General features: G+C 40.6%; 3 protein-coding genes across 5 annotated transcripts; 2 read left to right on the plus strand and 1 right to left on the minus strand.

Annotated features, from left to right (window-relative positions):
- The first annotated feature begins 15,265 nt into the window (after positions 1 to 15,265).
- On the plus strand, positions 15,266 to 16,361 carry LOC120770019 (ribose-5-phosphate isomerase). Its single transcript, XM_040097117.1, has one exon. It carries the CDS (start codon positions 15,377 to 15,379, stop codon positions 16,211 to 16,213), a length of 837 nt encoding a protein of 278 aa, XP_039953051.1. The 5' UTR covers positions 15,266 to 15,376; the 3' UTR covers positions 16,214 to 16,361.
- Positions 16,362 to 16,370: 9 nt separating this feature from the next.
- LOC120770021 (protein TEX261) lies at positions 16,371 to 17,366 on the minus strand. The gene is made up of 4 exons (XM_040097118.1): positions 17,190 to 17,366; positions 16,836 to 17,137; positions 16,667 to 16,772; positions 16,371 to 16,600 (listed from the first exon to the last, which is right to left on the minus strand). The coding sequence occupies exons 1-4, from the start codon at positions 17,257 to 17,259 to the stop codon at positions 16,485 to 16,487; spliced, it is 594 nt and encodes a 197-aa protein (XP_039953052.1). The 5' UTR covers positions 17,260 to 17,366; the 3' UTR covers positions 16,371 to 16,484.
- A 325-nt stretch (positions 17,367 to 17,691) lies between these two features.
- LOC120770018 (protein mahjong) lies at positions 17,692 to 25,124 on the plus strand. 3 transcript variants are annotated; one of them, XM_040097116.1, is made up of 13 exons: positions 17,697 to 18,509; positions 18,841 to 18,991; positions 19,059 to 19,922; positions 19,991 to 20,263; positions 20,328 to 20,707; positions 20,767 to 20,989; positions 21,051 to 21,095; positions 21,157 to 22,680; positions 22,759 to 22,879; positions 22,938 to 23,035; positions 23,101 to 23,475; positions 24,248 to 24,305; positions 24,363 to 25,124. In XM_040097116.1, the coding sequence occupies exons 1-13, from the start codon at positions 18,073 to 18,075 to the stop codon at positions 24,626 to 24,628; spliced, it is 4,815 nt and encodes a 1,604-aa protein (XP_039953050.1). In that variant the 5' UTR covers positions 17,697 to 18,072; the 3' UTR covers positions 24,629 to 25,124. The 3 variants fall into 3 exon arrangements, with proteins under 3 accessions (XP_039953049.1, XP_039953050.1, XP_039953048.1); XM_040097114.1 differs by having other exon boundaries at positions 18,073 to 18,509; positions 23,101 to 24,305; positions 24,363 to 24,404; XM_040097115.1 differs by lacking the exon at positions 24,363 to 25,124 and having other exon boundaries at positions 17,692 to 18,509; positions 23,101 to 24,255.
- Positions 25,125 to 26,790: the final 1,666 nt, after the last annotated feature.

Genomic DNA, 26,790 nt, shown 5'->3' on the forward strand with positions numbered 1-26,790 from the left:
CGAAATTTTACAAGAAATATTGCCCATGGCAAGGCTATAATATCTGAAGAAATTTTTCATATCGGACCACTATATCATATAGCTGTCATATAAAGTGAAGGATGGAAATCAAGTGCTTGTATGGGAAACTATTACATTCGACGAGATATCTTCACCAATTTTGGTTAGGATTATTGTCGGAAATAACGGTTTAATATCTGAAGAAATTTTTCATATCGGACCACTATATCGTATAGCTACCATACAAACTGGACTATTAGAATCGAGTGCTTGTATGGAAAACTTTTGTATTTGTATGTGTATCCTCACAAAATTTGGCAAGGATTATTGCCAATAGCAAGGCTACAAAATCTGAAGAAATTTTTCAGATCGAACCACTATATCATATAGCTGCCATACAAACCGAACAATTGGAATCAAGTGTTTGTAGGGAAACATCGTTATTTGTGAAATGAATTCCTGCTACGGTGTTAGTTTTTTTTGCAATACAACAACAAAAATTATCTACTAACTTGAAATTATTTGTTGCATCTAAAATTGCATAACATATCAATAAAAAAAATATGAATCAAACAATTCATTATAATGCAAATGTAACAGCTAATTTCTATTGCTTAAATAACATGAAAAAATATATATACATATATATATATATGTATATGTATATATACACATATGTGGTATGTACAGACATAAATGATTGTGTTTGTACTAGCCGTGTAAACAAAGAAATTGCATTTGCCGCTGTTTGTTGTACGTGGCAAAACACCAAAATTCTCAAATAATTAATTTCCATACAATATTTATGCCATTATTCGGCTTCATAAATTCATTCATTAAAAACATACCCCATATGTACATATACATTTAAAATTTCCATTGTAACAATATGTTGTTGCTGCAAGCGCAAATTTCGTGCGTGACTTTCGGTATTTACTTTCGTGTGCAGGGGATGCCACAGCGCTTGGCGAGAAGTCTCAATTATTTATTAGTTTACATTTACTACATTACGAATTTAGGAATTTTATATTTTCCCATGCTCCATATCGCAACGCTACCCTTTCCTGCCACACTCATTGTCGTTGCCTTTACAGTGGCGCAGCAGTTAATGATGATTGCCGCAAACATTACCGTTACACTTATCGAAGCCAGCATCCAAAAGTCGGCTTGCTTTTTTTAAAGACAGCTTAAAGCTTCTTCTTACTTCTTTCACTGCGGAACAAAAGGCACATGGCCTTTTTTAAGTTTTGTGGGTGAGAGAGAAGGAAATGCCATAAATGCTAAGTATTGTCCACAGAGCTTTAGCATGAGGGCTAGTTTGCAGTAGACACTTGTTCGATTTAACTTTTGAATTTCGTATTGTATAGAACGATGAAAAAAGAGTGTTGGTGGTGTAAAAATAGTCAGCAGCGTTGAAATTATCGGTTATGTAATACTAATATCCTTCGGACTCGAACTCATGAATATTGCATCGCCCACTTTTTCACACTTAAATTGCACTCTCTACGATATGGAGGTTGACACAAAGCATAGAAATTATTGGAATCCGAGATGTGCGCATTCTTCTTCTTTGGTATTACAACCTGGGGTCGGTGTGTGCCGAGAACACGAAACTTCGCTAGTTGCCTCTATCCTTTGCGAGGTCACGCCAACTGCACAACCAAGGTGCAAACAGCTGGCTTGCACTAAGTCCTTCCATTGAATGTGTGGGCACATAGCTTCCATTCGAAGCCTAAGCCAGTGCTTGGGTGACGCTCGCACCGCGATGTGATATGATTTAGCAGTCATAATGTGATTTCGCGGGAAGCTGACTGTTAGCTGGCTCTATATAAGAAAAGCAGGCACCGTGCCTGGCCAGTGCTTAGATGACGCCCGCATTGCGATGTGATGTGATTTGAAAGTTTAGCTGGCCTTCCTCTCATGAGACTCGAATCGAAAGAGTGTTTCGCTAGAGCAGCATCTTCTATCCGAACGATTTGGTCGAACCAACGTATTCTTTGGACTTTTATGCGCTTAATCAATATCCATGTTGCCGTGGAGCACTTACAGTTCGCGGTTCCATCTTCTTCGATATTCATCGCTCACGCCGAAGGCTCCAAAGATCTTGCGATGAATGGTTCTCTCGAGTGCTCCAAGTGCTTTCTCATCTCGGGTCGTCATCATTCAAGTTACTGCGCCGTATAAGAGGCATAATTAGAGACTCTTAGAACGTAATTCTTGTTCTAGTCAATTGCCTTCCGATCCCACCTCTATCACTTCTTTTTCTAAGCTCGAAAAGATTCCGTTGACGGATTTGTTCTTAAAACCTGTGACGTCAATAGCATCTGCGTACCCCAAGAATATTTTACTAGTGACACAGTTTATTTACAACGGGCTTAAGTCTTTTACACAGTACTATCGAAAGAACCTCACATGCAATGTTAAGAAAGCTGATACCGGGATACTTCTGGAACAACCTTATTTTGGACACTTCTGAATACATTCATATTGCCTCATTGGGTGTGTATTTATCCAACCAAATCACGCTTAGCAGCTGGAACATGCGCCTTTCGAGCTCTTCGCCGTCTGCTTTAAAGAGCTCAGCCGGTAACCCATTGGCACCTGTGACATTGTTGTTCTGAAACCGCTTTAGAGCTCACCTCATCTTAGTCGCGTTGCGGTCCGACAATGTTGACGCTATAGACTGTTGGTGCGGCTTCTTCTTCATCCGACGCCGATTAGCAGTGATAGGAATCTAGTTATCTATTAACTCCACAGAATTCGGCTGAGAGAGAATTAATGGAGCATCTATTGTGTACTTGTCCCGTATTGACATGATTACGGTGTAAGCATCTGGGGTCGCCACGGTATGATAAGCTGGAGAAGATATCGATAGTGAGGCCACAGAGTCTGTTAAAACTCGCGTCAAGCGCAGGCATCCTAAAGAATGACTACTCCTCATGGACCCATTAATTGAACTTTAGTATCGTAAAGGATCAAAACTGGTCTATGCGTGGCTCATTGGCCTACCAGACTAACCTAACCTATTTATATTGGAATCTTCTGTCACTTAATGGCTCATTTCGAGCCTGAAAGTTTGCCCACTTTAAGTGTGTTATTTAAGCTTTCCAGGAGTTTTTAAGAAATATTTGCTTTTCATATATTTTATTTTCTGTTCTCTTCCTATACCTTCTCTGTACCTTGTTCAACTTGTATGCAAATCCATACAAATCCTGCACCAAGGAAGGCATAGTGTTTTGAAGAGCTTCCTCAACATTGCATGCTTGCCAACTCCGTGCAACGAAAGTTAAAATTCTTTAATGACTTTGCAATGCAGCAATTGTGGGCGCTTTTTTGCAACACGACAACTGTTGCTTTTACAACTTTCGAATTTCACTTTTCAATCCATTTAGATAAAAATGCAACGCATAAAGTTACAAAGCTGCTGCAAAAAGTGAAGCGAATTTAAAACTTGCGCAAAAAGCGATATTTGTGCGATGTAAATATGTGTGTAAATATGAAATAAAGTGCATTATTTGTGTATTATTTTAAAAATGCAAAGAATCGCAAATAGAAATATTTCGCACATCAATGTCAGACTGCTTTTATTGTTATAGCTTTTTGCACGCCGAGCTTTTTTCGCATTTCAATGCAAATGCTATAAAATAAATGGAAAACGGCAAACAAATATTGGCCTGAAAATCCAGTTGTAGGCGATGAATTTATAAGCGCATATTGAATACATATGTACATATATACATATATGCATGTTTACATTGTATCTGTTTTTATATTGAATTGCGTATATTTTCGTATTGGATTTGCAAATAAGTGCGGTGTTTGAAAATAAAAAGTTTCACTTTAAAATCTATAAAATTTAAAATATTGTATAGGAAGTCAGAATGTGTGCGTAAAAACCGCTGCGCAAACACACACGCACACGTTGCATGCGCCATAACGGTATTAGGGCAATGGAAACGTAAATATTAAACACGGAAATATGAATTAAAGTAATGCAAGCAGAAGCACTTAAATTAATTGCACTCAAAAACTTGCACTTACGAAAATAGAGAAAAAAAACAACAAAAATAGTAGAAAATATAAATAAAAGTAGTAATTAAATACTTCGCAGATTATGGTACACACGTGCTTACATATGCATATACTGCTATTATTACGAGAAATACTTACTTATATCAAAATTCTCTCGAAAAACAAAGAAAAGTGAAAACTACTACTTTTTGGGTAGTTTCGGGTAATAACTAGTTATTTCGTTTATAATTTACATGAAGTAGAAAAAAATCTCTTACTTTTCTTAATACATATTCTCATTAAAAATATTTTCAGCAACGATTTTCAATCATTACTTATAAGTGTTCAAATAGTCTAGTCGAGCGTAATCGAAAAAGTCTTTTCGTTTTCTGTCAATAGATGTTGTTGCAGTCGTATAACTCCAGCGCTACCAGTCACAGTGTCATCATGTGTTGGGTCTCACTTTTCCAAAGCTTCATTTATCAAAAAACAAAAATTGAAATCCGGGAAAGTTGAAAAAAGTTACAGCTGCTCAAAAATGAGTGAAAATAATGAAGAAATTCGCTATATTTAGAAATTTTTGTTTAAAAAGGGGAAGAATGCCACGCAAGCCATCAATGAAATTAGTGAAGTTTACGAAGACGATGATGTATCAGTTCGTGTAGCACAACAACGGTTCGCTCGCTTCCGTACTGGAAATTTCAATGTGAAAGACCTCGCTCTGGTCGACCTATCGTTGAAAAAGTCGATGAAATTGTGGAAAAGATTGATGAAGACCGTCGCATAAGCGGTCACGACATCGCTAAATACCTTAACATTCTTCAACAAACGGTTTTGAGCCATTTAGAAAAGGCTGGCTGCAAAACGAAGCTCGATGTTCGAGTACCACATGAATTTTCTGTGAAAATTTTAATGAACTGAATTAACATCTGCGATTCTTTGCTGAAACTAAAGAAATCGAACCATTTCTGAAGCGAATGGCAACAAGAGACGTAAATTGGATCAAATACGACAATAATGTGCGAAAAATATCATGGTACAAGCGTGATGAAGTTCAACAAATGGTTGCCAGGATTGACGCCTCGAAAGATTATACTGAGTGTTTGGTGGGGTTGGAAAGGAATCATCCACTATGAGCTGCTCCAGTCTGATCCAACGCTTGATTCTACATTCTACTGTCAACAACTGATCAGAGTAAAGCAAGCATTCGGAAAAAAAACAGCCAGAACTGATCAACAGAAAGGGCTTCGTCTTCCATCAGGACAACGCTAGACCACACACATATTTGATGACTTGGCGAAACTGGGAAAGCTTGGCTGGAAAGTTTTGATGCATCTACCAAAAATATGCCCGAATTCGCTCGAAATTTCACTGAAACAGAGAAAAGTGGAAAATATTACTTTTTGGGAGGTTTCGGGTAATATTCAGATATTTCCTTTATAACTTTTATGACGTAGAAAAATTATAGAGTTTGTATTAATATATATATTTCCTCAACGATTTTCAATAACAACTTTTTAAGTGTTCTCATATATAATTATGTATGTACGTAGCTGCTTCATATCCTGCGGCACTTTGTGCCTTCCTTTTTATTTCACAAATACTCGTTATCATTACGCCGCCAATTATCACTACTCCACTTTATTCTTCGCAAACCAAAGCAAGAACACGCTTACGCCAATAATACACACTCCCCTTCTCATACACACACACACTTATGAGCACTGAAAGGCATAAATACTCGTTTTTGAGTGACTTGAGAGCTTGAAGCTCGTTGCGTGCACAGCGTGGCATGGAAAAAACAAGCTCTGGTTGACAGCAATAATTGTCTGAAGTTTTTCTTGGCACTACTTAACATGACAATTTATACTTTCAATTGTTCTACATTCCTTGTTACCTACATACATACATACATAAAATAAAAACATAGAGAGGTTGAGCCGAGTGAAGAGCACTAAAGCTTCGGCATTGTTGACAATCCTACACTGAAAAAAGCTGAGGAAGGCATTAATTACCTTATTCCCGGCATGACTTTAGTCCATACTGTCGGACATGTACAGAGTGCATAGAAGACTCTGAACACGTATACTATAATCGCCCTCGGCTTTTGAGTACCAGAGAAAAGCTTAAAACCACACTTGAAGGTAGCTTTGGAGTTTAAAATTTGATTTGACGCTGTTATGTGTGTGTTTTCTGTTAAATAGAGAGAGGCATTTACAACAGATTAGGCGTCGATCGGTTCGTACAATATAGGAGACTTAACGTATTCTTCCCTCCCATAAAATAATGCTTAGTCCAGTGGTTCCGCGAGATATGAGACAGAAGTAGGTAAAGTTTAGCGGATTAAAGCTGCGCCCAACGACATCCGATGCTTCCTACAAAAAAAAAGGAAAAAGTAGAAAACATCTCTGGTAACCACTATCTTTGTTACTCTTCATCTTACCATCTGATGAAATTTGAACCGGACTGACAAAAAAAACAACATGTTGTCCTCAAACTACGATCCATACAATTTTAAACATATCAACGCTTAATCCAATTTTCCATCCACTCGTTATAACTTCGCTTGGGATGACCTTCAGAGCTTTCAGCGAGTTTTGGCTTTTCTCGGTTGCGGCTCATATTTGAAGCTCCTGTGGCTAGATTGTTGAACAGTTTCGACGTCGTATTCATAAATCTACGTCTCATCACCAGTAATGATGCGTTTGAAGAATGTAGGGTACTCAACTACCTTGTCAACTTTTTTGCGACCTCTACTCGACGTCGGTTTTGCAAAAGATTCAGATTCTGTTCCAGTTCAGAATTGACCGCTTCATACCAAAAATATTAAACAAAATATGTAGAGTCGATCAATAAGAGCTGTTGAGATCTTCTGCTAACTCTCCGATGCCAACACGTTGATCAAGCACTCTCTTTTTTAACTTTTTCGAACTTATCGTCATTGACAGCAAAAAAACCACATTATTAGTGATAAGTTTCCACTTTAGTTTTACCATTATTAAGCTCTTTACTAAGCCACAAAACCTCGAGGATGCTTTCACGAAACAAACTAGCTCGGAAGCGAATTTTCTCAACGCTGAAAATATTGCGTATCAAACGTGATCCGAATAGAGAGCACTTTCATTTTTTCCAATACTATTCACACACTACACACATGTACAGTTATATTTCGTTAAATGCGTTGTCTAGCGCTGCACTAAAAGGCTCGCTAAACAACTTAATAAGTTTTAAAATTCATAGCGTACGCATTGCGGCGCATAGCGCGAGTTCCTGTGCGTGTGTGTATGTGTATGTGGGGCGACGCGGCGAGGCGCATAATATACTCGCAACATATTAAAATTCAGCGCTCATTTACTTCGCTACGTGTACCAATTAAGCGTTTCACGAAGGCCTGGCACCACCCGTGCAGCACAACGGCTTACACTTAGCAGCGGCAAGACAACAGCAACAAAGCAAAAAGCAAAGAAAGGAGAACACAAGAGGCATTAAATCAATTTTGTTGTCATCAAAATGGCATCAGCAAAAAATTGTGAATTAAATGCTTCAATGTTGCCACCGAGGCGCGGCACTACCACTCAGCATACCTGGCAGCACGCAAGCACACAAGCACAACACGGCTACGAGACACAGTTGTGGTCCAGCACATCAGCGGCTTGAGTGCCGAACGCATACCAGCCACATGCAAGAGCGAAGTCCGCACTGCAACGCTGAAAAAGCGGCTGAGGCATTAAAGAAAAATGCAGCGAAATTTAACAGTGAAGGCACACCATAAAATTCCACAACTCCGCACAATTCCATAAAAATGTTTCAATCAATCATGCGTGGCCGACGTGGCGCGCTCGTCCGGCCAGACATTTGTTTGGCTGCTGCGCTGCCGCTGCCGCTGTCGCCGCCGCCTGCCGCTGTTGAGTGAGGGCGCCACGCTTAGTTCAATCTACCGCTGCCGCGCTTAGCGCTTCGTCGGCCGTTCAGTTGGTCAGCAGCATCAGGTGGCACACACAGACAAAAGGTAATCAATTCTTTATACCTTTTCCATGCATTCGCACACGCACATATACACACACACATTTCCCGTCGATTTCTTAACCTTTTCGCTTTGCACACGTCCGCACATCAATGCGTTCATATGTATTGACGACGTCGAGATATTTGGCAGCAACGCGTAGAGCAAGCAAAAAGCGCGTTTCCTTTCATTTGGCGGCAGGCGGCAGGCGGCAGGCGACCGTCAAGTGGCGCAAAGGAGCCAACGCGGCGACACCGGCTTGGCGCAGCGCTCGTCATCATCAACGTTATTACAGTTTGATTTCACTACATTCATTTTCGTACGCGTTTTATTTCTCTGACTCCGCCATTCATTTGTGTTTGCTTATTGGCGAGCGGGGAGCGCTTTGGCGCACAGCATCATTTGCTTTGCAATTCTTTTGGTTTCGTGCGGTTTCTTTTTGTTTTCGTAAATGACCTTCAGGGCGGTCGCTGCCATTACGGTCGAATCATTTAACGTCAACTGCCACACAGGGCCAAACATTGCGCTGTGTCCTGCCAAGGGTTGCATGCCGGCGGTGTGTGTATTGTTGTAAGTGTGCGTTGCCCGGCCACCGGCGCGTTGGTGCCGCATGCGGGACACTCGATGTATTAGAAAAATGGCGGTCATTTACATTTTTCGTATGCTTTGCGTTTGGCGGGTGACGGTCTGCGGTCTGAGGTCGGTCTTCGCAGATTCCCCTAGCGGCATTTGCAGTTTCCAACAAGTGAATTGATGTGCATGAAAAGCTATTCCAGCAGCTGTTTAACGAGATTTTAAGCAGCGGAATCGCCCGAGATTCATAGTTTAGTTATTTCACAGTTGTCGGGAGAGAGCTTAAATCTGCGCGAGTGACTTTAAACGACGAACTGCACGTTGGCAAGTGGCGAAGTTCTTCATTTGCTGCGTGGCATGGTTAACGCTTTGATTTAATGGCGCTTTTTCTAACGTAAATAACGCTTTGCCATTACTTGTCGCTGGCGCCCTATCGCTTCCAGGCGCACACAATACAAATATTTATACGAAAATGCACTCCAACAGGTGACAACCTAATTAGGACACGCTTCGTTTAGCAATAATGCAAACGACAGTCATGAATATGTATGCTTGCGCAGGCAGCTGCTGGCAGTGGCTGGTTGAAGGGGACTTTTCCAACGCCTTTGCTTTTTTTGGTGTTGTTGGCATTTAATGTGAGCTCAGTACAAAGCATAAGGGGACCGAGCTGAGTGTAGGCTGGCTGACAAGCTAAACGGGATGAAGATACGAAATCAAAAGAAAGCTTTCTGTAACAACTAACGCCTTCAAAAATTCTGATCTTAAAAGGTTTCTTATGAATATCCATCAATAATTCCAAGACTAGCCACCAAGATTTGACCATCGTAACAGCGGGAGTTGTTTTTATACTTTGAAAGCTTAATTTAAAACATTAATTACAGATGCGTAGGTGCCATTGTCGTTAAGCATTTAATCTTGGCTTTTTGGTCCTCACAATAGGAGTTCGACGAAATATCTCCTTTCATCAAACAAACAGTCGTCGCACCCGCGTCTAGGCTCCCACGTCACTGTTGACAGCCATAACTTCGAAGTCGTCGAATCTTTGCCTTTCTTGGAACCAGCATTAACACCAACAACAACGTCAGCCTCGAAATCGACAACTTCAGATGAGTCGACGTTACGAGTTTTCGAGAGAAAGGTTCTGCGGAAGATTTATAGTCCCTTGCGCATTGGCAACAGCGAATACCGCAGTCGATGAAACGATGACCTGTACAAGATATACAACGACATTGACATCGTTCAGCGAATTGCAATAAGAGGTACAGAAAGACCTACACTGCGTTGGAAAGACCAGGTGGAGAAGGACCTGGTCGCGCTTGGTATCTCGGATTGGCACCACATTGCAAAAAGAAGAAAAGACTGGCGCGCTGTTGTTAACTCGACTATAACCACGTAAGCGGTTTCTATGCCAGTAAAGAGGAAGAACAAGACGTGTATTCAATTTTTGACTGTTAACTGTTGTTGCGTTATGTTGTTGCGTTATGTTGGTACTTATGTACCTGTTTTGTCTGGACGTATTTTGACTCGTCTTCGATATATGTATGTGCTGAAATTCCTCACTTTCGACCGTGTTGACATGACTCAGGAGATGTTGAACTCAGTCCGCGAAGACCAAGATCTACTCCAGAAGGTGATAACTGGTGCCGGATCATGGATTTATGGTTATAACGTGGAAACCAAAGCTCAATCATGCCAATGGAAGCTGACCAAAGCTGAGTCAAGACTTTCGCCCAAGTTAGGTCAAATGTGGAGGTTTTGTAAAACATTGGTGGTCGCGTCTCCACACTCAAAGTCAAGCTGAGCAGCATATTTCGAGTAAAAAAGCTTTACATATTAAAGATTACTTGAATAACATAATATATTTTTTGAAAAGCCAAAACGGCTCGACTGCAATTTACGCGCTACAAGTGTATTAAGAGAGCAACGAATACCCAAACAACTGCGAAGTAGTTTTCGTGCTGCAAACACAATTACTTTAAAGCAAAAAAGTGCAATGAATGCAATTTAATAAAAGAAGCATCGTAAATTGCTGTGCTTCAACGTAATGCGACAATATGACTGGGCTCATACGCTGCCGCAAACCATTCACTTAAATTCCCGCTTCTGCTTCTCATTGCTTGACACCCTTTTCTTTATTGCTTTTTGACTGGCTACTCCCCTCACTGCTGCGTTTAAGCGCGAATGTAGGTTGAAGTCTAATTTCGATTACTCCCCCTGGGGCCGTGGCAGACGCGGCTGTGGCAACAACACCAAGCAGCCAGCGTCAGCAATATTCGCTTTCCGGCGGATGGAAATTAAAAAGGCGTAGCCAAATTGAACATTTTATTTGACCGTCGTATTGACATTTCATTTTTTGCGATTTCACAACGAAAAAAATATGCTTTTGATCATTTTCCACTTCAAAGCGCCGGCGTGTGATTTGATTTTTATTCCTTTACTTAGCTCCTCTTCTTATGCAAGCTATTTCGGTGCTATCTTCGGTGCACTTCGCCATTTATTATTTAAGTGTGACATTGACATTAAGCGAATGTCCCAAGTGTCATTGTACGCGCACACACAAACATACATACCCTTATATCGCTCACCCACTCGGCGTGCTTATCATTTTTGCAGGTGAAAATGATGTTTGCCATAAAAAAGCTGCCAAGTAGCGGCAAATAAGTGTCGCATTGAAAGCGAAAGCTTGCCTGCTGTTTATCCTAGCGAGAAATTGCCCATTTACATTTATTAATCAAGCGAAAATCGAAAAATCGCAACTCGTGCAACTTTCTTCGGTTCCAGACAGCAGACTTTCAAGTCCTACTGTTCGCCCACTAAAGTTGAATTGAATAATGGGAATTTTAGTGCAAATGTCAGCTATCATGTTGGAGGAGTGCGCTAAATTGCGTTATTTGCTGACATCTTCTTTTAATTTTTCTTTCAACAAATATTTGTTTGTGTTTTCGCAGTAGAGCCGCTTGAAATGCTTTAACTTAAATATACTTATGTATGTATGTATGCATGGAGGTCCTTTGGTTGCTAAAGGGTTAAATAGCTGTTATTCGGCTTACAACGCAATGCCAGCGGCAACGCGACAAGTAATGCGCGTAAGTCGATTTAATGAAGCCTGCAATTGAATTGCGTTGCTGTCATGCAAAGGCTCCTAGTTACAGCGCTTAACATTTCTTTAACAAGTTCGAGTTTTATAGTTTTTTTACATACCGTTTTTTCTGTCATAAAGTCTGTCGCATGTTCCGTCTTTGGAAGTTCTCGAAATTCGCGAAAATGCAGAATTTCTGAAGTCACTTACATGTCAACCAGTAAACTGCAGGTTAACAGAACTACTTACGAAACCACTTACTTTGTACCATTATGCAGGGTTTGTCCGGAAAGTAATAGGTCTGAATTGATTTAAAAAAAATGTTTGAAGCAATCGTTGCAAGTCTTTAAAAACTTTCGAAATATGCTCCTTCTGCGTCGATGCAGCGCTGCCAGCGCGATTTCCAAGCATTGAAGGCGTCACGGAAGGCATTCTCTGGAATAGCCTTGAGAGCTGAAGTGTATGCTGCTTGCCTTTATCAGCCTTTTCAGACAATAAAACAAAAACAAGCCCGGGGGAGCCACATCTGGGCTGTTAGGCGGCTGCGGAAGCGTTGAGATGCCGGCAAGAAAGGCGGTATGAGCCAGGGCGTTGTCGTAGGGCAACTTCCAATCAGCTGCGATGTCTTGTCGGACCCGATTGATCCTTCGTTTGAGACTCTTGAGGACTTCCACGTAAAACTTGGCGTTGACGGTTTTTTCAGAAGGAACAAATTCGTGATGGACGATGCCTTTGATGTCAAAAAAGACAATGAGCATCGTTTTCACTTTGGATTTGCTTATTGCACGGTCTTCATCAACGACCTCTTCCCGGCCTTCCAAAAAGACCTGGTGCCACCGAAACGAACCATTTCTTACTAAAGCAACATCTGGGTAAACCTGCTGGATCATATCTAACGTTTCTGTCGCAGATTTACCGAGTTTCACGAAGAATTTAATCGCGTACCTCTGCTCTAACGAACGCTATATTTTCGGCTCGTTAGCTAGGTACTGAATTCTACCGAATCCAGTCGGTACGCGCACGCTCCGAAGTACAAGGCTTAACTCAGCAACAGGGTACCGATATACTTAGTACAATAGGTCTTAGGTCCCTCCAAGACGAATTCCATGAAGGTTGATGCGCTGGGGAAAAATTCATTCAAGCTTCACAATTGTTAAGCCGTAGCCTTTCATGTCGTTGAACGTCGGACGCCGTTTTAAAAAACCTTTGCTGCCCCATAAGTTGGGTACTGGGTTCACTGGGCTCAGCGCATTCGACAAAATTCGCCTTCAAACGATGGCCGCGTGTGCCGCCTACTTTTGAAGTCTAGTAAGAAATACGCGCTCATAACAATCATACAAGAAAGAGGCACACAAATTTTCAAATGAATTGGAAAATTGCAAATTACAAATGGGGCAAGCAAGTTATATACCATATGTACATACACACTTATGGTATGTACCGATAAGTAGATGAGCATGTAGTATGGGTAAGGGGTTCGCTTGGAAACGCCTTTAATGCACTCTAATCCTGGACTCCCTCTAATCAGCGGCAGTCAAGAGGTAAAGAATTAAGACACAAGAGAGAAGACGGCGCAAAATGCTTCCCTCCTCACAGCCGAACATGACGTAACGGAGAAAGTAAGCACGCCAGCAACAACGCCTACGTCAGCGATAGCGTCTCGGTTAACCGTCACAGAAGTTATAACCGCTGCTTGGCGTCGGCGAACGGGTTGATTGACATTATTGACGAAATGCTTGGGTATGTCAAAATGAGTGGGCGGTTTCGACACAATAAATATACTACCAAAGCACTACTGAGACACAATTGAAGGAGGTGATTCGGTTATTTTCGTGCTTTAGTCTATTTTGATATGCGCGAAAGAGGCGGGAGCTGTTTTGGAATTTTTTTATTTACATTTGCCTATTCGGGAGTCTCATTTTGATGACATCAACGATTTTTGTGGTATCATAGGAGCATCTACATACACATTCTCATCGTCGTACAATAATAACAATATTTTTAGAAAGACATGTAAAGCTTAAGCAAGATTTGCTGCCACGCGACCGGTTGCACTCCAAATTATCTTTGGTGGAGGCAAAATGAGTATGTTGATACAATTTGACCGTGCCTAATCCTCTGCATACTTAATTTTCTTTATTGGGGTCGTAGATGTTGAGTACGACAAAGCCAGAGGAGACTGGATATTTATTTGCGGAGTTTGACGGTATTGCGTCCGCTGGATTGACTTCAAAGCGCCAGACTGAGTTCGAGTGTCGAAAAAGCTCTCAACTGCTTAGATACAACCTATGTAGTAGTAGTAGAAGTTCCAATTCAGAATTTTTATCAATAGGTGAAGATAATTGTCCCTCGTAAGTTTTGGAGAACCGTTAAGATCTTATCTAGTATAAATAAATATAAAGTATTCCCATTTTCATTATATAGCTTCAAAAATTTGGAAGAAAAACTCTAAGCAGCTACTCAAACTGTCCTTGGCTACATCATACCAAAGATTTACACCAATTTTACTCAGACAGAGACAATACCGGATCTTGAATATGACCAGGCATCTTCATCTCACGCTGGATTCCACTCTGCTGTGGAAGCAGCATATTGACCTGAACTTAGACAAAGCTACTAAAGCACTAATGATGTGCAATCGGCTGGCTGGAAAATCCTGGGGCTGCAAGCCGTTAGATGGTTATACACAATGATAATCACGTATATATGTATATGCTTAAGCTCACACCGCTTTATCTAGTGATCGATCAGGTTTCAAGCACACACTTCTACAAATGACAGCAGAAGGATGTGACAGGAGGAAGGCAATCTCCTCCCAGCGGATGAAAGTGTAAAGTGGAATTATACCATTGGTTCTCCTCCCATGGAACAGCGTTACTAAAAGGGTTAACTTCACCAAGAAGATTTCCGAGCATTTTTCAGGCAAAAGTCTTTGCCATAAGTCGGTACATAGAGATAAACCTCCAACGCAACTATCGCAACGAACGTATAACCATACTTAGCAAGAGTCAAGCGCCACTTAAAGCAGTCTCCTACCATGAGAACAAATAGGAGTGTAGAGAACAGCTGAATAGCCTAGCGGAACGTAATCATGTGTAGCTCAACTGGGTGCCCAGTCACAAAGGTATACCCGGGAACGAACTGGTTGATGAGCTCGCCCGCTCCGCAACATCCATTAACATGGTAGGACCTAAACCCGTCACTGGAGTGGTTCCCCATACCATAAATGAAAGCAAAACCTTCATTCTAACGTACACTTTGCTTTCTTCGCTTTGTTGTTTAAGTATGAACTTCAAGCCAAGCGAGGAAAGTTATATGTGAATCGGAAGTTAGAGTGAGGAGATTTTTCGAAACGAACTCAAAATTAATAAAAAGATTATAGCACAAGCTGGAGGGGTGCAAACTAAAGTTTCCTTGGTACTGCGTAGCTACACAAATATTAAAATCTCGAAGTAGAAATTTTTCAAAATAACAGCGAAGTTTGTGAGGCACACTGTACAAAATAAACACAGCCCGGCATACACGTGCGAAGCAGCTGTTCTCTGACGTAAAGCAAGCGAAGAGAAAGTAAAGAGGAATAGAGCAAACTGATAATAATTCCAAGTTCATTCAATAACTTCAGTAAACTGTTTTGGTTACATATATCTAAAGTTTATACTTGTTCTGCTTTTAATAACTAATATTAATTGCATTGCATTTAACGCCAGCACATGACAAGGACGCCAGTGATAAGTTTACTAAAAGTAGTTCACTACAATTGTAGTCACCAAAAATTCACAAGGAAAACACTAAGCAGCTTCTCAAAAACAGTCTTGCAAACGACCGCCTCAAGTTCAAATATGTCATTGAACGAAGCAAAACGCATTGCCGCTCACCGCGCCGTCGACGAGTGGGTAAAGACAAATACCGTCATAGGTATTGGCAGTGGTTCAACCGTGGTATTTGCTGTGGAACGCCTTGCTGAACGAGTGCAAAAAGAAGGTTTGAAGGTGACATGTGTGCCTACCAGCTTTCAAGCACGCCAGCTCATTGTGGAAAATAATTTGGTACTCGGTGATTTAGACCGCAATCCTAAACTTGCAGTAGCAATTGATGGTGCAGATGAAGTGGATCGGAATATGGTACTTATAAAAGGTGGTGGCGGTTGTTTATTGCAGGAAAAAATTGTAGCATCATGCGCGGAAAAGTTGATAATAATAGCAGATTATACAAAAAATTCAGAACATTTGGGTGAACAGTACAAAAAGGGCATACCCATTGAAGTAGTGCCAATGGCGTATGTGCCGATAAAAGAGCGCATTGCTGCTAAATATGGCGGAGAACTCAAACTTCGCATGGCAGTGGCTAAGGCCGGACCTTGCGTAACGGACAATGGCAATTTCATACTCGATTGGCATTTCAAGCAAAATTGCGACTGTGACTGGGCAAAGGTTAACAGCGAATTGCTGCAAATACCGGGAGTAGTCGAAACGGGATTATTTGTGAATATGGCAACAAAAGCTTATTTCGGCATGAATGATGGTAGCGTTAAGACACAGGATAAATAATTTACTTAATGTATGAATGAACAATCTAAACACTCAGGATAAAATTTGCGAATTTAGAAGATATTATGGATGTACTTAGTTTTTAAATTTTTATGTTCCTAAATTTTTTACATTTCTTGACACATAAGCGAAAATAAAATACAAAACGTTTCGGTGTAAATTCTATAATTTATGTTTAATTAATAAATAATGCAATTACCAAGCCTTTTCAACTTAACAAAATATGTTTTGGTAGCAGTCCACATTTTCAAGAATTTACAGACAGAAATTCTCAGAAAGATTTCTTGTTTCTTGTAGGTAATAAACTATCCTTAGCATAGTTAAAAAGCGATAACAGTCCTTGTTTTTTCCCACGGCTGAAATAATTCGTAACCACATCTTGACTTCCTATAATTTAGTAATAATAATATTAAGTCAGCACTTTAAAGCTACAAGTAAATTCACATAACCTACCCATACTGTCATTAACCGTAGTCGGCAGCACATTGTCGTTTGCACTCAGGGAAACGAAGAGTGCAAATGGCACCAGCCAGAGACATATTGTAAAATATGCCAAAATCTAAAATCATAAATATATATTTTTTAATTACTATATATAAGAAACGCAGTAATCGGCGCCTACCTGTAGGAAGGGATAATAATAGCTGGTGAAGTACTGGAAGGCCAACATATGGTTAATAATCAGTAATACTATTGCTCCAATAAAAGGAACTGAGATGAAACGTATGAATGGGAAGTTACTCATGATTATCGCGTGAAACATTTGCGCTGCAAGTCCACACAGTATCATCTTCCATGGTAAATTGTCAAAGAATATAAACATTATATACACAAATACTGTTGCACCGATCATCATTGTAATGATCTTTCGAGCAGTTTGCGTGTACTCTTCCACCAATTCAGCGACATAGTACAGACCCGCCGCTATAATAAATAAACAATTAGCTCCTGCATAAGGTCATAAATTCTTGCATACCAATCGATATTGTGATGAAAACAATATGTATCACCGTGGATACCCAACTCAGTATATATAGAAAAGACATGTTAAACTTAATCCACAATTTGTTTTTCCTATTATTCTATACAGTTGGTGATTTTATACAAATAGGAAATTTGTTTATTAAGAAAACAATACAAAAGTAAAACGTCAGCGGCCGCCTATTGAAGTTTGTGAATCAGCTGTTTCATTCAATCATTCAATCATGGAATCGGGTAAACAAAAATGAAAAAGCTTGAAGCGTGCCATATTCGAAGCTGATAAGAAGTTAAAAATTTCATTTTCTGACATAAAAGTGCATAAAGGCTAGCAAAGGTGGGATAATAAATGTTTGTAATTTTTAAATTTAATTTTATTATGCATACGTAATGATGAATGTCGTGTTTGGTTGCCCGTTTGTACATGAATTTATTTTTTTTATTGCAATAAATAACTTGATATGCTGATGTGGCAGCACTAGCACAGTACCAATTTGACAGCAGCGAAAAAAGCGCGTGCATTTTCCTTCTGCTTAGTTCAGTGGAATTTCTTTTATGTGAAACACAAATTTAAGCATAGTTTTACGATTTTTGTTTCTTTATTTAATTACTAAAAATAAGTGCATATTAACAAAAATATTTGTTTATAAACAAAAGTGAAAAGTTATTCGTCGATTTCCGAATTAGTTTTAACCTTGAATTGTACTGAATACCAATTTCGCAAAAAATTGAAAGGGGTGATTACAACAACAACAACAACAACGTTAACTTGTACACGCGAACTCAAAAGAAGGAAAACTTCCGTTCTTTACCTCGACGTGTGGGAAAGTTTTGTTAGGTTAGGACTAGATTTGTACAAAAAGATAAAGTTGTGGCATTAAATGCCGCCCAACAACGTAGAGCCAGTTGAGCATCAACAAAGTGATGCGGAAATGCGTGATGCAGAAGAAATTCAGCCAACAACCTCGACAGCGCTTGCAACAGGGTCTACGACGCAAAATCAGGATGCGAATAGCAGTGAAGTTGCCAGTGATACACATGATGAGCGAGCACCAGCAGAACCAAATGCAGACGCAGATACGGAGATGAACGCTGCTGAGGAGAATGAAGCTAATGGCCCTAACGAAGCTAATGGGAATGCAGCAGAGGCAGCCGAAAATGAAGAAGCTGGAGCTGGCGCAGCTGCTGAGGCCGATCCATTTTATGGTTTCGAAGATGAAGAACCAAATTTCGATAGCAAAGATATGTCGCAAGTGCTGCAAATTTGGGAAGCACAACATACACGTTCCGGATTCGATCCAGTGCCAGTGTTGAAAAGGTAAATGACTGCACGCATACATATGAACATATCTTTAGGTTTGTTCGTCTAGCTTATGCACGCAAACAGGTTTTTTACTGCTTGCAAAAATAAAAAAGCAGAATAAGCGTGCTTTTATTTGTTGTCTTTCTAGATGGTTGTATGCATGTTTTTGTTATTACTTTTATTTTGTAATTTATTTATTGTTGTGTCGAAATGAGTGATTAAAAAATCTAAAAATAGTTTAGTACTTGAATGAACAAAAGGCAATTTCATTTGAGTAGATAACTATATAATTGAACATTGCCTATTCAAATAGTAATAAAAATAATTATAATGAGTCTTCATTTAGATTGGCCGAAATCTTCGAAAAGGAAAAAGAAATTTATATGCGTAAAGATCACGATCCATTTGAGGATCGACATCCCTATCGTACGGATCCCAAGTGCCAATTTGGTGTACTACTGAAGCAGCTCTTCCGCAAAGATGTGTTCGTTAGTAAGGTAACGTATACAATAAGTTGACTTTTGGCAAAATTTTTTTTAAAATAATTTACTCTTTGTTTTTCAGCTTGTAAGCGACTATCTGCGTGATAATTTCTTTACACGCCAAAATATACAAAAAAGTTCCTTAGAACTCAATATACTATCATGTCGCCTAATATTTATAATTGCGCCTGGTTTGGAGACATCCGCCGTATTCCAAGGCGAATTCGAGCATCTGATTCATAGAATTTTCGGTTGGGCCGAAGATAGTATTGAGCCGTTACAAAGTTATGCCACCGGTCTGCTAGGTGCAGCTATGGAGGTAACCGAAATAGCAGTGTCATTCAAGGAACACAATATTCGCCTCATACCCAAAACGCTGAAGCGTCTACATATGTTACAAGCGATCTACTACTCTGGCAATGAATGTAGCCTTTCTACGCTTACACTACCACCATCCGATTCCAGCTTAGAAGATAATATTTCATTTGAAAAACTACTGCCACCTTGGAGCAATAACGACTCTGCTTTTGTGTCGTCGCCCCAATCAGAGAACGATGCCAAGGCATCAACATCGCAAGCTTCAAAAAGTACATTATTGGACACAAATTGTTCGAATTCGAACATGTCGACTTTGCTGGAGAACAGTCGTGATGCCTTCCCACAAGGCAGTGGCTCGCGTTACTACAAAAAAATGTACATACCCCTGCATCCGCCCACCGTCGAATCGAGCCAAATGCTAATGTTACGGTACTTAACATCACTCGGCAACCATCAAGACTATTTAGGTTTGGTTTTCGAACATCGTGCTATGCATTTAGTGTTCGGCTATTTGGAGGAATTGGACAGGCGTGACACATGTCTGGCATTTGAGGCGCTAAAATATCTAGCTTCTTTGCTTTGCCATAAAAAATTCGCTCTGGAATTCATCGCGCACGGCGGACTGGAGGTAAATGCAACTTTTTTGACTTTATACATATTTACATACATATATTAATTAATTTAAAAAAATTTTAGTTGCTGCTTAAAGTGCCGCGTCCTAGCATTGCAGCTACCGGCGTTTCAATAAATCTCTACTACCTCGCCTACTGCGAAGAGGCCATGGAGCGCATGTGCAGCATGCCACGAACTGTGATAGCCGAATTAGTGCACTATGCGCTGTGGCTAATGGAACGCTCTTATGATTCGGGCGTCTGCCATGCGACCATGTTCTTTGGCCTCAGTTTTCAATTCAAAGTCATTTTGGACGAATTCGATGCGCAGGATGGCCTGAGGAAACTCTACAATGTGGTATGTATTTGCACTATATATGTATGCACTAACGGCATTGTAAGACGAGATTTCGTTTTATTAGATTTCGATACTTAAAATTTTGAATCCGTCAAACAACGATGATGATGAGAACCCTATCAATGATGATTTGGAGTGTGCTTCACGTCAACTCGTGCGCCATGTGTGCGTGGCACTCAAACGCTACATGGAGAGTCATCTCTTCTACAAGTACAACAACTTCATGCGTTCGCAATGCCTGTTTTCCAACGAGTTCTCGCAGCATAATGTCACCAAAGCGGCCAAACTGACCCTGGAGCAGATCAGCGAACAGGTGCGCACCTTACAGGAGAACACATCGGTGCGCGCACATTGGGCGCCCGTGGACAAGCTACTGAAAGTGAGCGGCATAACGCTGCTGCTGAAAATCATAGCGCTCTCATACGACTGGAACAACAGCGTCAGGTATACTTATTGTAAATTCCTTAAGAAAAACTGCAATACTAATGTCCAATTCGTTTTAGATCCGAAATAGTGCGCTCCTCGTTGGATGTGCTGTCCATTTGCTGCGTCATACCGCGCGTATTCCAGGTCTACTGCGAGCGCTTGGATGTGCCCGATAGCGCCGGTGCCTCCGGTATTTACTTCATATTGGCTGCTGCTTCGGGCGATATCACTGCAGACGCGGATGTGCAAAAATCAGCTTTGGCCGTCTTGGTCCATTGCGTCTGCGCACCACTTTCAAGGGTAAGCTAAGCTCTATAAAGTTAAACAAAAATCTTTCATTGTCATCCTTTTTGTTTAACAGAAGGAACCAAATACCGCCATGAAAATGTTCCACTCATCAGCCAAGGTATGCTTAATTACAGCAACAATATAACAGTTACATTTTTAACGCCTCGTTTCTTTTGCAGAAAGAGCCAACTAGCGCCGGGAAAGGGCTAAATTCGTCCAAGCGCAACAGACCAGCAAACCGCTACTGCGAAGAGCTAATCGAAAAGGTTTGGGAGTCGGTGTGCTCCAATAACGGCATTATTATATTACTCTCGTTGATGCAAATCAAGGCGCCCATCACCGATGCGGACTGCATTCGCGGCATGGCCTGTCGCGCTTTGGCCGGCCTGGCACGCTCCGAGCGCGTGGGCCAAATCGTCGGAAAACTAACACTCTTTTCAAACGGTCAGATACAGACGCTGATGCGCGATCCCATACTGCAGGAGAAACGCGCCGAGCATGTCTTATTTCAGAAGTACGCAATCGAGCTGGTCGAACGCGTCTCGGGCAAAACAAAACCCATCTCCAACAAAATGGATCCCTCACTCGCCAACATACACAAAGCCAATGTGATTGCGCAAACGAAAATCCAGTATAACGAGCAACAGCTCTACCAGCTGATACACGACCATCTGGAATCGAAGGGTCTGCTGCAGACGGCGCAAATGCTGCAGAAGGAGGCTGGCCTACCGCAAGTCTCGGCCAACACGACGAAGAGCTTCCACCAATCGCCGTTCGACTACAAAGTGTTGCCTTCATCAACGGTACGCCAGCGTTTGCGCAGCCGCATGCAAGACGTCAACAATGCCATACAGAGCTTAGCGAATTCATCCACCAGCGACCAACAGCAACTGAACAGCAGCCTGACGCTGGACGAGCTGCCGAGCAGCAACAGCGCGGTAACGCCAATTAAATTGGTGAAAAAGTCGGAGAAGATCAACACCAGCGCCAACAGCGCCAGCGCTTTGGCCATTGCGAATGCGAATGCGCAGCGCTCGTTGCAAAAGCAAATCACCTCACTGCCAGAGGATGTACGTTCGGAGAGTGGTTCGCCGCCGCCGCAGCACGGCAACCAGACGGGCATCACGCTGGGCACCATCGTCACCGAGTATCTCACGAATCAGCATGCTTTGTGCAACAACCCGATGACCACATGTCCACAATTCGACCTATTCACGCCACACAAGTGCCCGGACCCCAAGCCCAATCGCTCGGGCGATAATCTGAATTTAACAGCGCGCATCTTCAAAGCGCAAGCCGGTTACAACACAGCACGCCTGGATCGACGCTATGTGCATTCGAACTTTGCGCCGTGGCGTTCGGTGCGCTCCAATGACTTCCCCTCGCTGCAGTTCTCCACGTGTGAGATTGTGTCGCCCTCCAAACTGCTGCTCGTCGGTACGCACCGGGGCGAAGTGAAGGCATTCAATCTCTCCACCGGCACAGAGGTCTTCTCGTCCACCTGCCACGGTTATGTGGTCGATTCCATCATTTCGAACCGCGCTGGCGACCTGGTGCTGACCTCGTGCTCTTGGCGTTCGCCGCTCAGCGTGCTCTGGTCTATACAACATAACGAGTTCGCGACGAAGCTCAGCTTTGGCGACGACTACTATTGCGAATTCAACAACCTGACGCAGGACAAAGTGCTTGGCACGCAAAATGACGTGAGTCCACGACTTTCGATTAAATTTTGATTTTCTTAATTCAACTCATGTCCCTTTTCAATTTATCCACTGCTGCAGTGCGCCATCATTTACGACATAAATACGGGAAATAAGATTTCCACCTTCACACCAACGCTCAGCAACCAGTATGTGAAGAACCGTGCAACCTTCTGTCCCACCGACGAGCTCATTCTGTCAGGTAAGTGCCACGCCGCGCTCTAAGCTTCGTGCTAAGTACTAACGGTCTCGGCTTTCAGATGGCGTGTTGTGGGATGTGCGTTCCGGCAAGGAGATACACAAGTTCGACAAGCTCAATCAATGTCTTTCCGGCGTATTCCACCCGAATGGTTTGGAGGTATTGTGCCGCCTTATTATCCCCATTTCGTGCACATTTAACCAACTAACCGCTTTGAATTGCAGATTATTTCAAACACCGAAGTGTGGGACCTGCGTACATTCCATCTGCTGCAGACGGTGCCGGTGCTGGACCAGTGTTTCCTGAAATTCTCGCCCATGCGTGTCATCTACAGTTACAACGCAGAAGCGTCCGATGAGCGCATCGATGCAATGCTGGAGGAATTGCCCGCCTGTGAGACTAGCTTTAAGGTTCTGGACGCGTACGACTACTCTTCGATATCGACGATAGACGTGCGGCGCGGCATCTACGACATGAGCATAAGCGATAATGGCAGTCTGATTGCGCTGGTGGAGAACCAGCCGGCGTTCGACTCGCGGCCGGAGACGTTCGTGAAGATCTATGCTGTGGGCATGAAGAAGATCGAGAATCAAGATGAGGTGCGTCATGGCGACGCGTCAGGCATGGGCGTCGGCGTCGGCAATGACGCAAGCAATAGCGCCGAACGCGCGGCGGCGCATGCGGACGCTGACGACTATGACGACGACGACAATAACGCCATTATAAATATTGATGTTGACGATGATGATGGTGATGGTGGTGGTGGTGGAGGAGGAGCAGCAGGTGGTGGTGGCGGTGGCGGTAGAGGCGCTGCCCCAGCCCCTGCCCGCAACCAGAACGACGATGACGATAACGCCGACGCAGTTAACCATCGTCGGGCCGGTGATCACATTCGTCGTTTTGGACGCATACGCGAAATCAATATCGACATCGACGCAAGTCGGCGACACAACGGCGGCAGCGGTAGCGGCGGCGGTGGTGAAGAGATCATCGTGAGCTTTCGCGGCTCAGCGTTGCCCGCGGCCGCCAGTGGCAATGGCGGCGTCGGTGTAATGATCGGTCGCGGTAGCAATGGTCATGCTGCGCCACGTCCCAGTGCCGCTGGCGGTGCACGCAGCGCCAGACTAGCACCAGCTGCAGCAGCAGCCTCAGGCAGAGGTGGTGCGGGTAGTAATGCATTCCGCACCAATCGCAACAACCGAGCTGTTGCAGGCCGAGCGATCGGCGGTGGTGCCGGCGGCGGCGGCGGCGTCGGCGGAGCCCTGGCTGTTAATGGCAACACTCTGCGCGCCGGCCTCGGCGCTGGGATTGACGCAGCAGCACAAGACCTCATCGATGCGATTATGAATAATTGGTTATCTCTGCTTTCAGGAAGATGATGAAGAGCCTGAGTCTGATGAGGACGGTTCGGACAGCGATTCAACAGACAGTAAGTGCCACATACACTTAAGCGGCGTTGCGAATAATAACAAATTTTGTTTTGCAGTTTTTGATATGAGCGAAGGTCAGCTTCGTTTTCGGCGACGCAATCGTTCGGACGGCGATGACGACGACGACGACGAAGATATGGACAGCGATGATGACAGCGACAACAACGACGGTGATGACGACGACAATGATGGTTGGGTAGATGTCAACTCACATTCGTCCATGAGCGATGACAACGACGACGGCGATGACAATGAGCAAGCTCAGCGCGAATCGTCCTCGTCCGATGATGAGATTATGGAAATACATTTTCGGCCTTTCTAGAAACTGTCCCACACGTCGCTGTCCTTTGCTCTAGGAGTATACTAAACAAAAATGCTCGCGAAACCAATGCAAAAATGCATGCAAACTTTCCACGATCTGTTGATGCGCCTAAACGCCTAACGTTTGAAGCAAAAGTGAAGCAGTTCTAATCTTAATTTTGTTCTGGAAACAATAGTGATTTATTTATAATTACAACTACAACAACAGATGCTAGAAAATCAACCACAATTGAAAGAGCAAAGCAGAATTTTTGTTAATCCACTTGTACTATAAGTTTTCACTCCATCAGTTGCCGTGTAAAGTAGTTAGCCTCATCGAAATACAGAAACAAAGCAAAGCGAAACACAAATGCATAACGCCGCGCCGAATAGTAAATTGGAAATGCAAAAATTTTAGTTCAAATTTTTCCATATCTAAAAGATTATATTTTTTATAGTTGTAAAGTACCGAAGCGCGCACCAATTCTTGTATTTAATTATTCTTAGAAAGCAATTAATTACAAAGAAAACAAAAAACAAAAATATAAATCCTTCGTTCCTTTCCGCATGTTCAACTACCCAATCGGCTTGAAAGCCGATATTAAAAAAAAACACAAAACACAAAAACAAAAAATGTCGTTTGCAATGTTTCTCTTCTTCGATGTTCTATTATAATTATTAGAATATTTGATTATTACTTTTTTATTATATGTTATACTGTTTGTTTCAAAACATAATTATTATATAAGACGCGTAAATGATATTTCATTGTAACAATTGTAATTGTAATGCGCATGCGCGTCAGTTTATTACTGCATTTCTTTTTTGTAAGAACTTAAAAAAATCAACAAAACAAAAAAATATCGAAATAAAATTATATATTGTATGTAAATAAAAGGAAATTGAAATTATCCATGATTTTCGCATAACTAACGGTCCTTCGGTCGTTGTGAAGTGTTAAAGGAGAGAGAGTGAAAGTTCAATTGAGTTATTTACAACGTTTTAATTTTGTTGACATTTGAAAATCATATCCACAGAAGTTTCTAAAAATTATTGGTTTTAATAAAAATATTTTGTTCATGTATAAAAGCTTTTGCTTAAGCATAAGCATTAAAAAAATATTTTTGCAACTGTTTCTTTTTGTATAACAGCTACATACATATCTATAAGTCCATGACACTTTTAATTTATTTGAAATTATGTAACAATTTCCTTAATTTAGTTCAAAATTTATATGTATTTTCAAATTATTGTAACTTTTTGTTTTTAATAATTTTCTTTTTTATTTAATTTTTCCAATTTTTTTTACTTAATTTTTTTCAATTTTTCTTATTTAATTTTTTAGTTTATTGTAATTGAATTTTATTACTTTTTTTACTTTTTTAATTTATTTTTTTTAATTTTTCTTATTTATAGATTTTTTATTTTTTTAATTTTAATTTTTAGTTTTTTTTTTTTTTTTTTTAATTTTTATTCTTATTTTTTTTTTTATTTTATTTTATTTTATTTTTATTTTATTTTATTTTCTTTTAATTTTTTATATTTATTTTCAATTATTTTTATTTTTCAAAATAATTCAATTCTGTGCTCTTTTAGTTATTTTTTTACGAGTTTTTAAGTAGTTATTCCTTAAGTAAAAAAAATTGTTTTTATTTTGTTATTATTTTTAGTTTTTTACTGACTTTTTTTTAATAAATATTGGTATTGCTTTTTAATTTTTTTAATAATATTTTACCTTTTTAATATTTTTTTATAATATTTTACATTTAATTTTTGTATGCTATATTTTAAAATTGTTTTTTATATTTTTGTTATATTATTTTATTTTATTTATATTTTTTTTATAATCTCTATTTATATAGTTATTTTCAACTTTTTTTATTCTTTTGTTTGTAAATTTTTTAAGTTAAAATGTTTTTTTATAATTTTTATAAATTTTTTATTTTTATTTTTTATAAGATTTTTTTATTATATTTTTTATAATTTTTTTTTATTTTTTTAATGTTTTTTAAAGGTTATTTATTTTATTTTTTTCTTATGTAATTTTTTTTTTTTTTTATTATTATTTTTTGTTTTACGTTTTTATTATTTTTTTGTTTTTTTCTTTTATTTTTTTTTTTTTTTTTTTATTATTTATTTTTGGTTTAAAAATTATTTTTTTTTATATTTTTGACTTAATTTTTT

The sequence above is a fragment of the Bactrocera tryoni genome, chromosome 3, assembly GCF_016617805.1.
Source record: "Bactrocera tryoni isolate S06 chromosome 3, CSIRO_BtryS06_freeze2, whole genome shotgun sequence".
NCBI classification, from domain to species: domain Eukaryota; kingdom Metazoa; phylum Arthropoda; class Insecta; order Diptera; family Tephritidae; genus Bactrocera; species Bactrocera tryoni.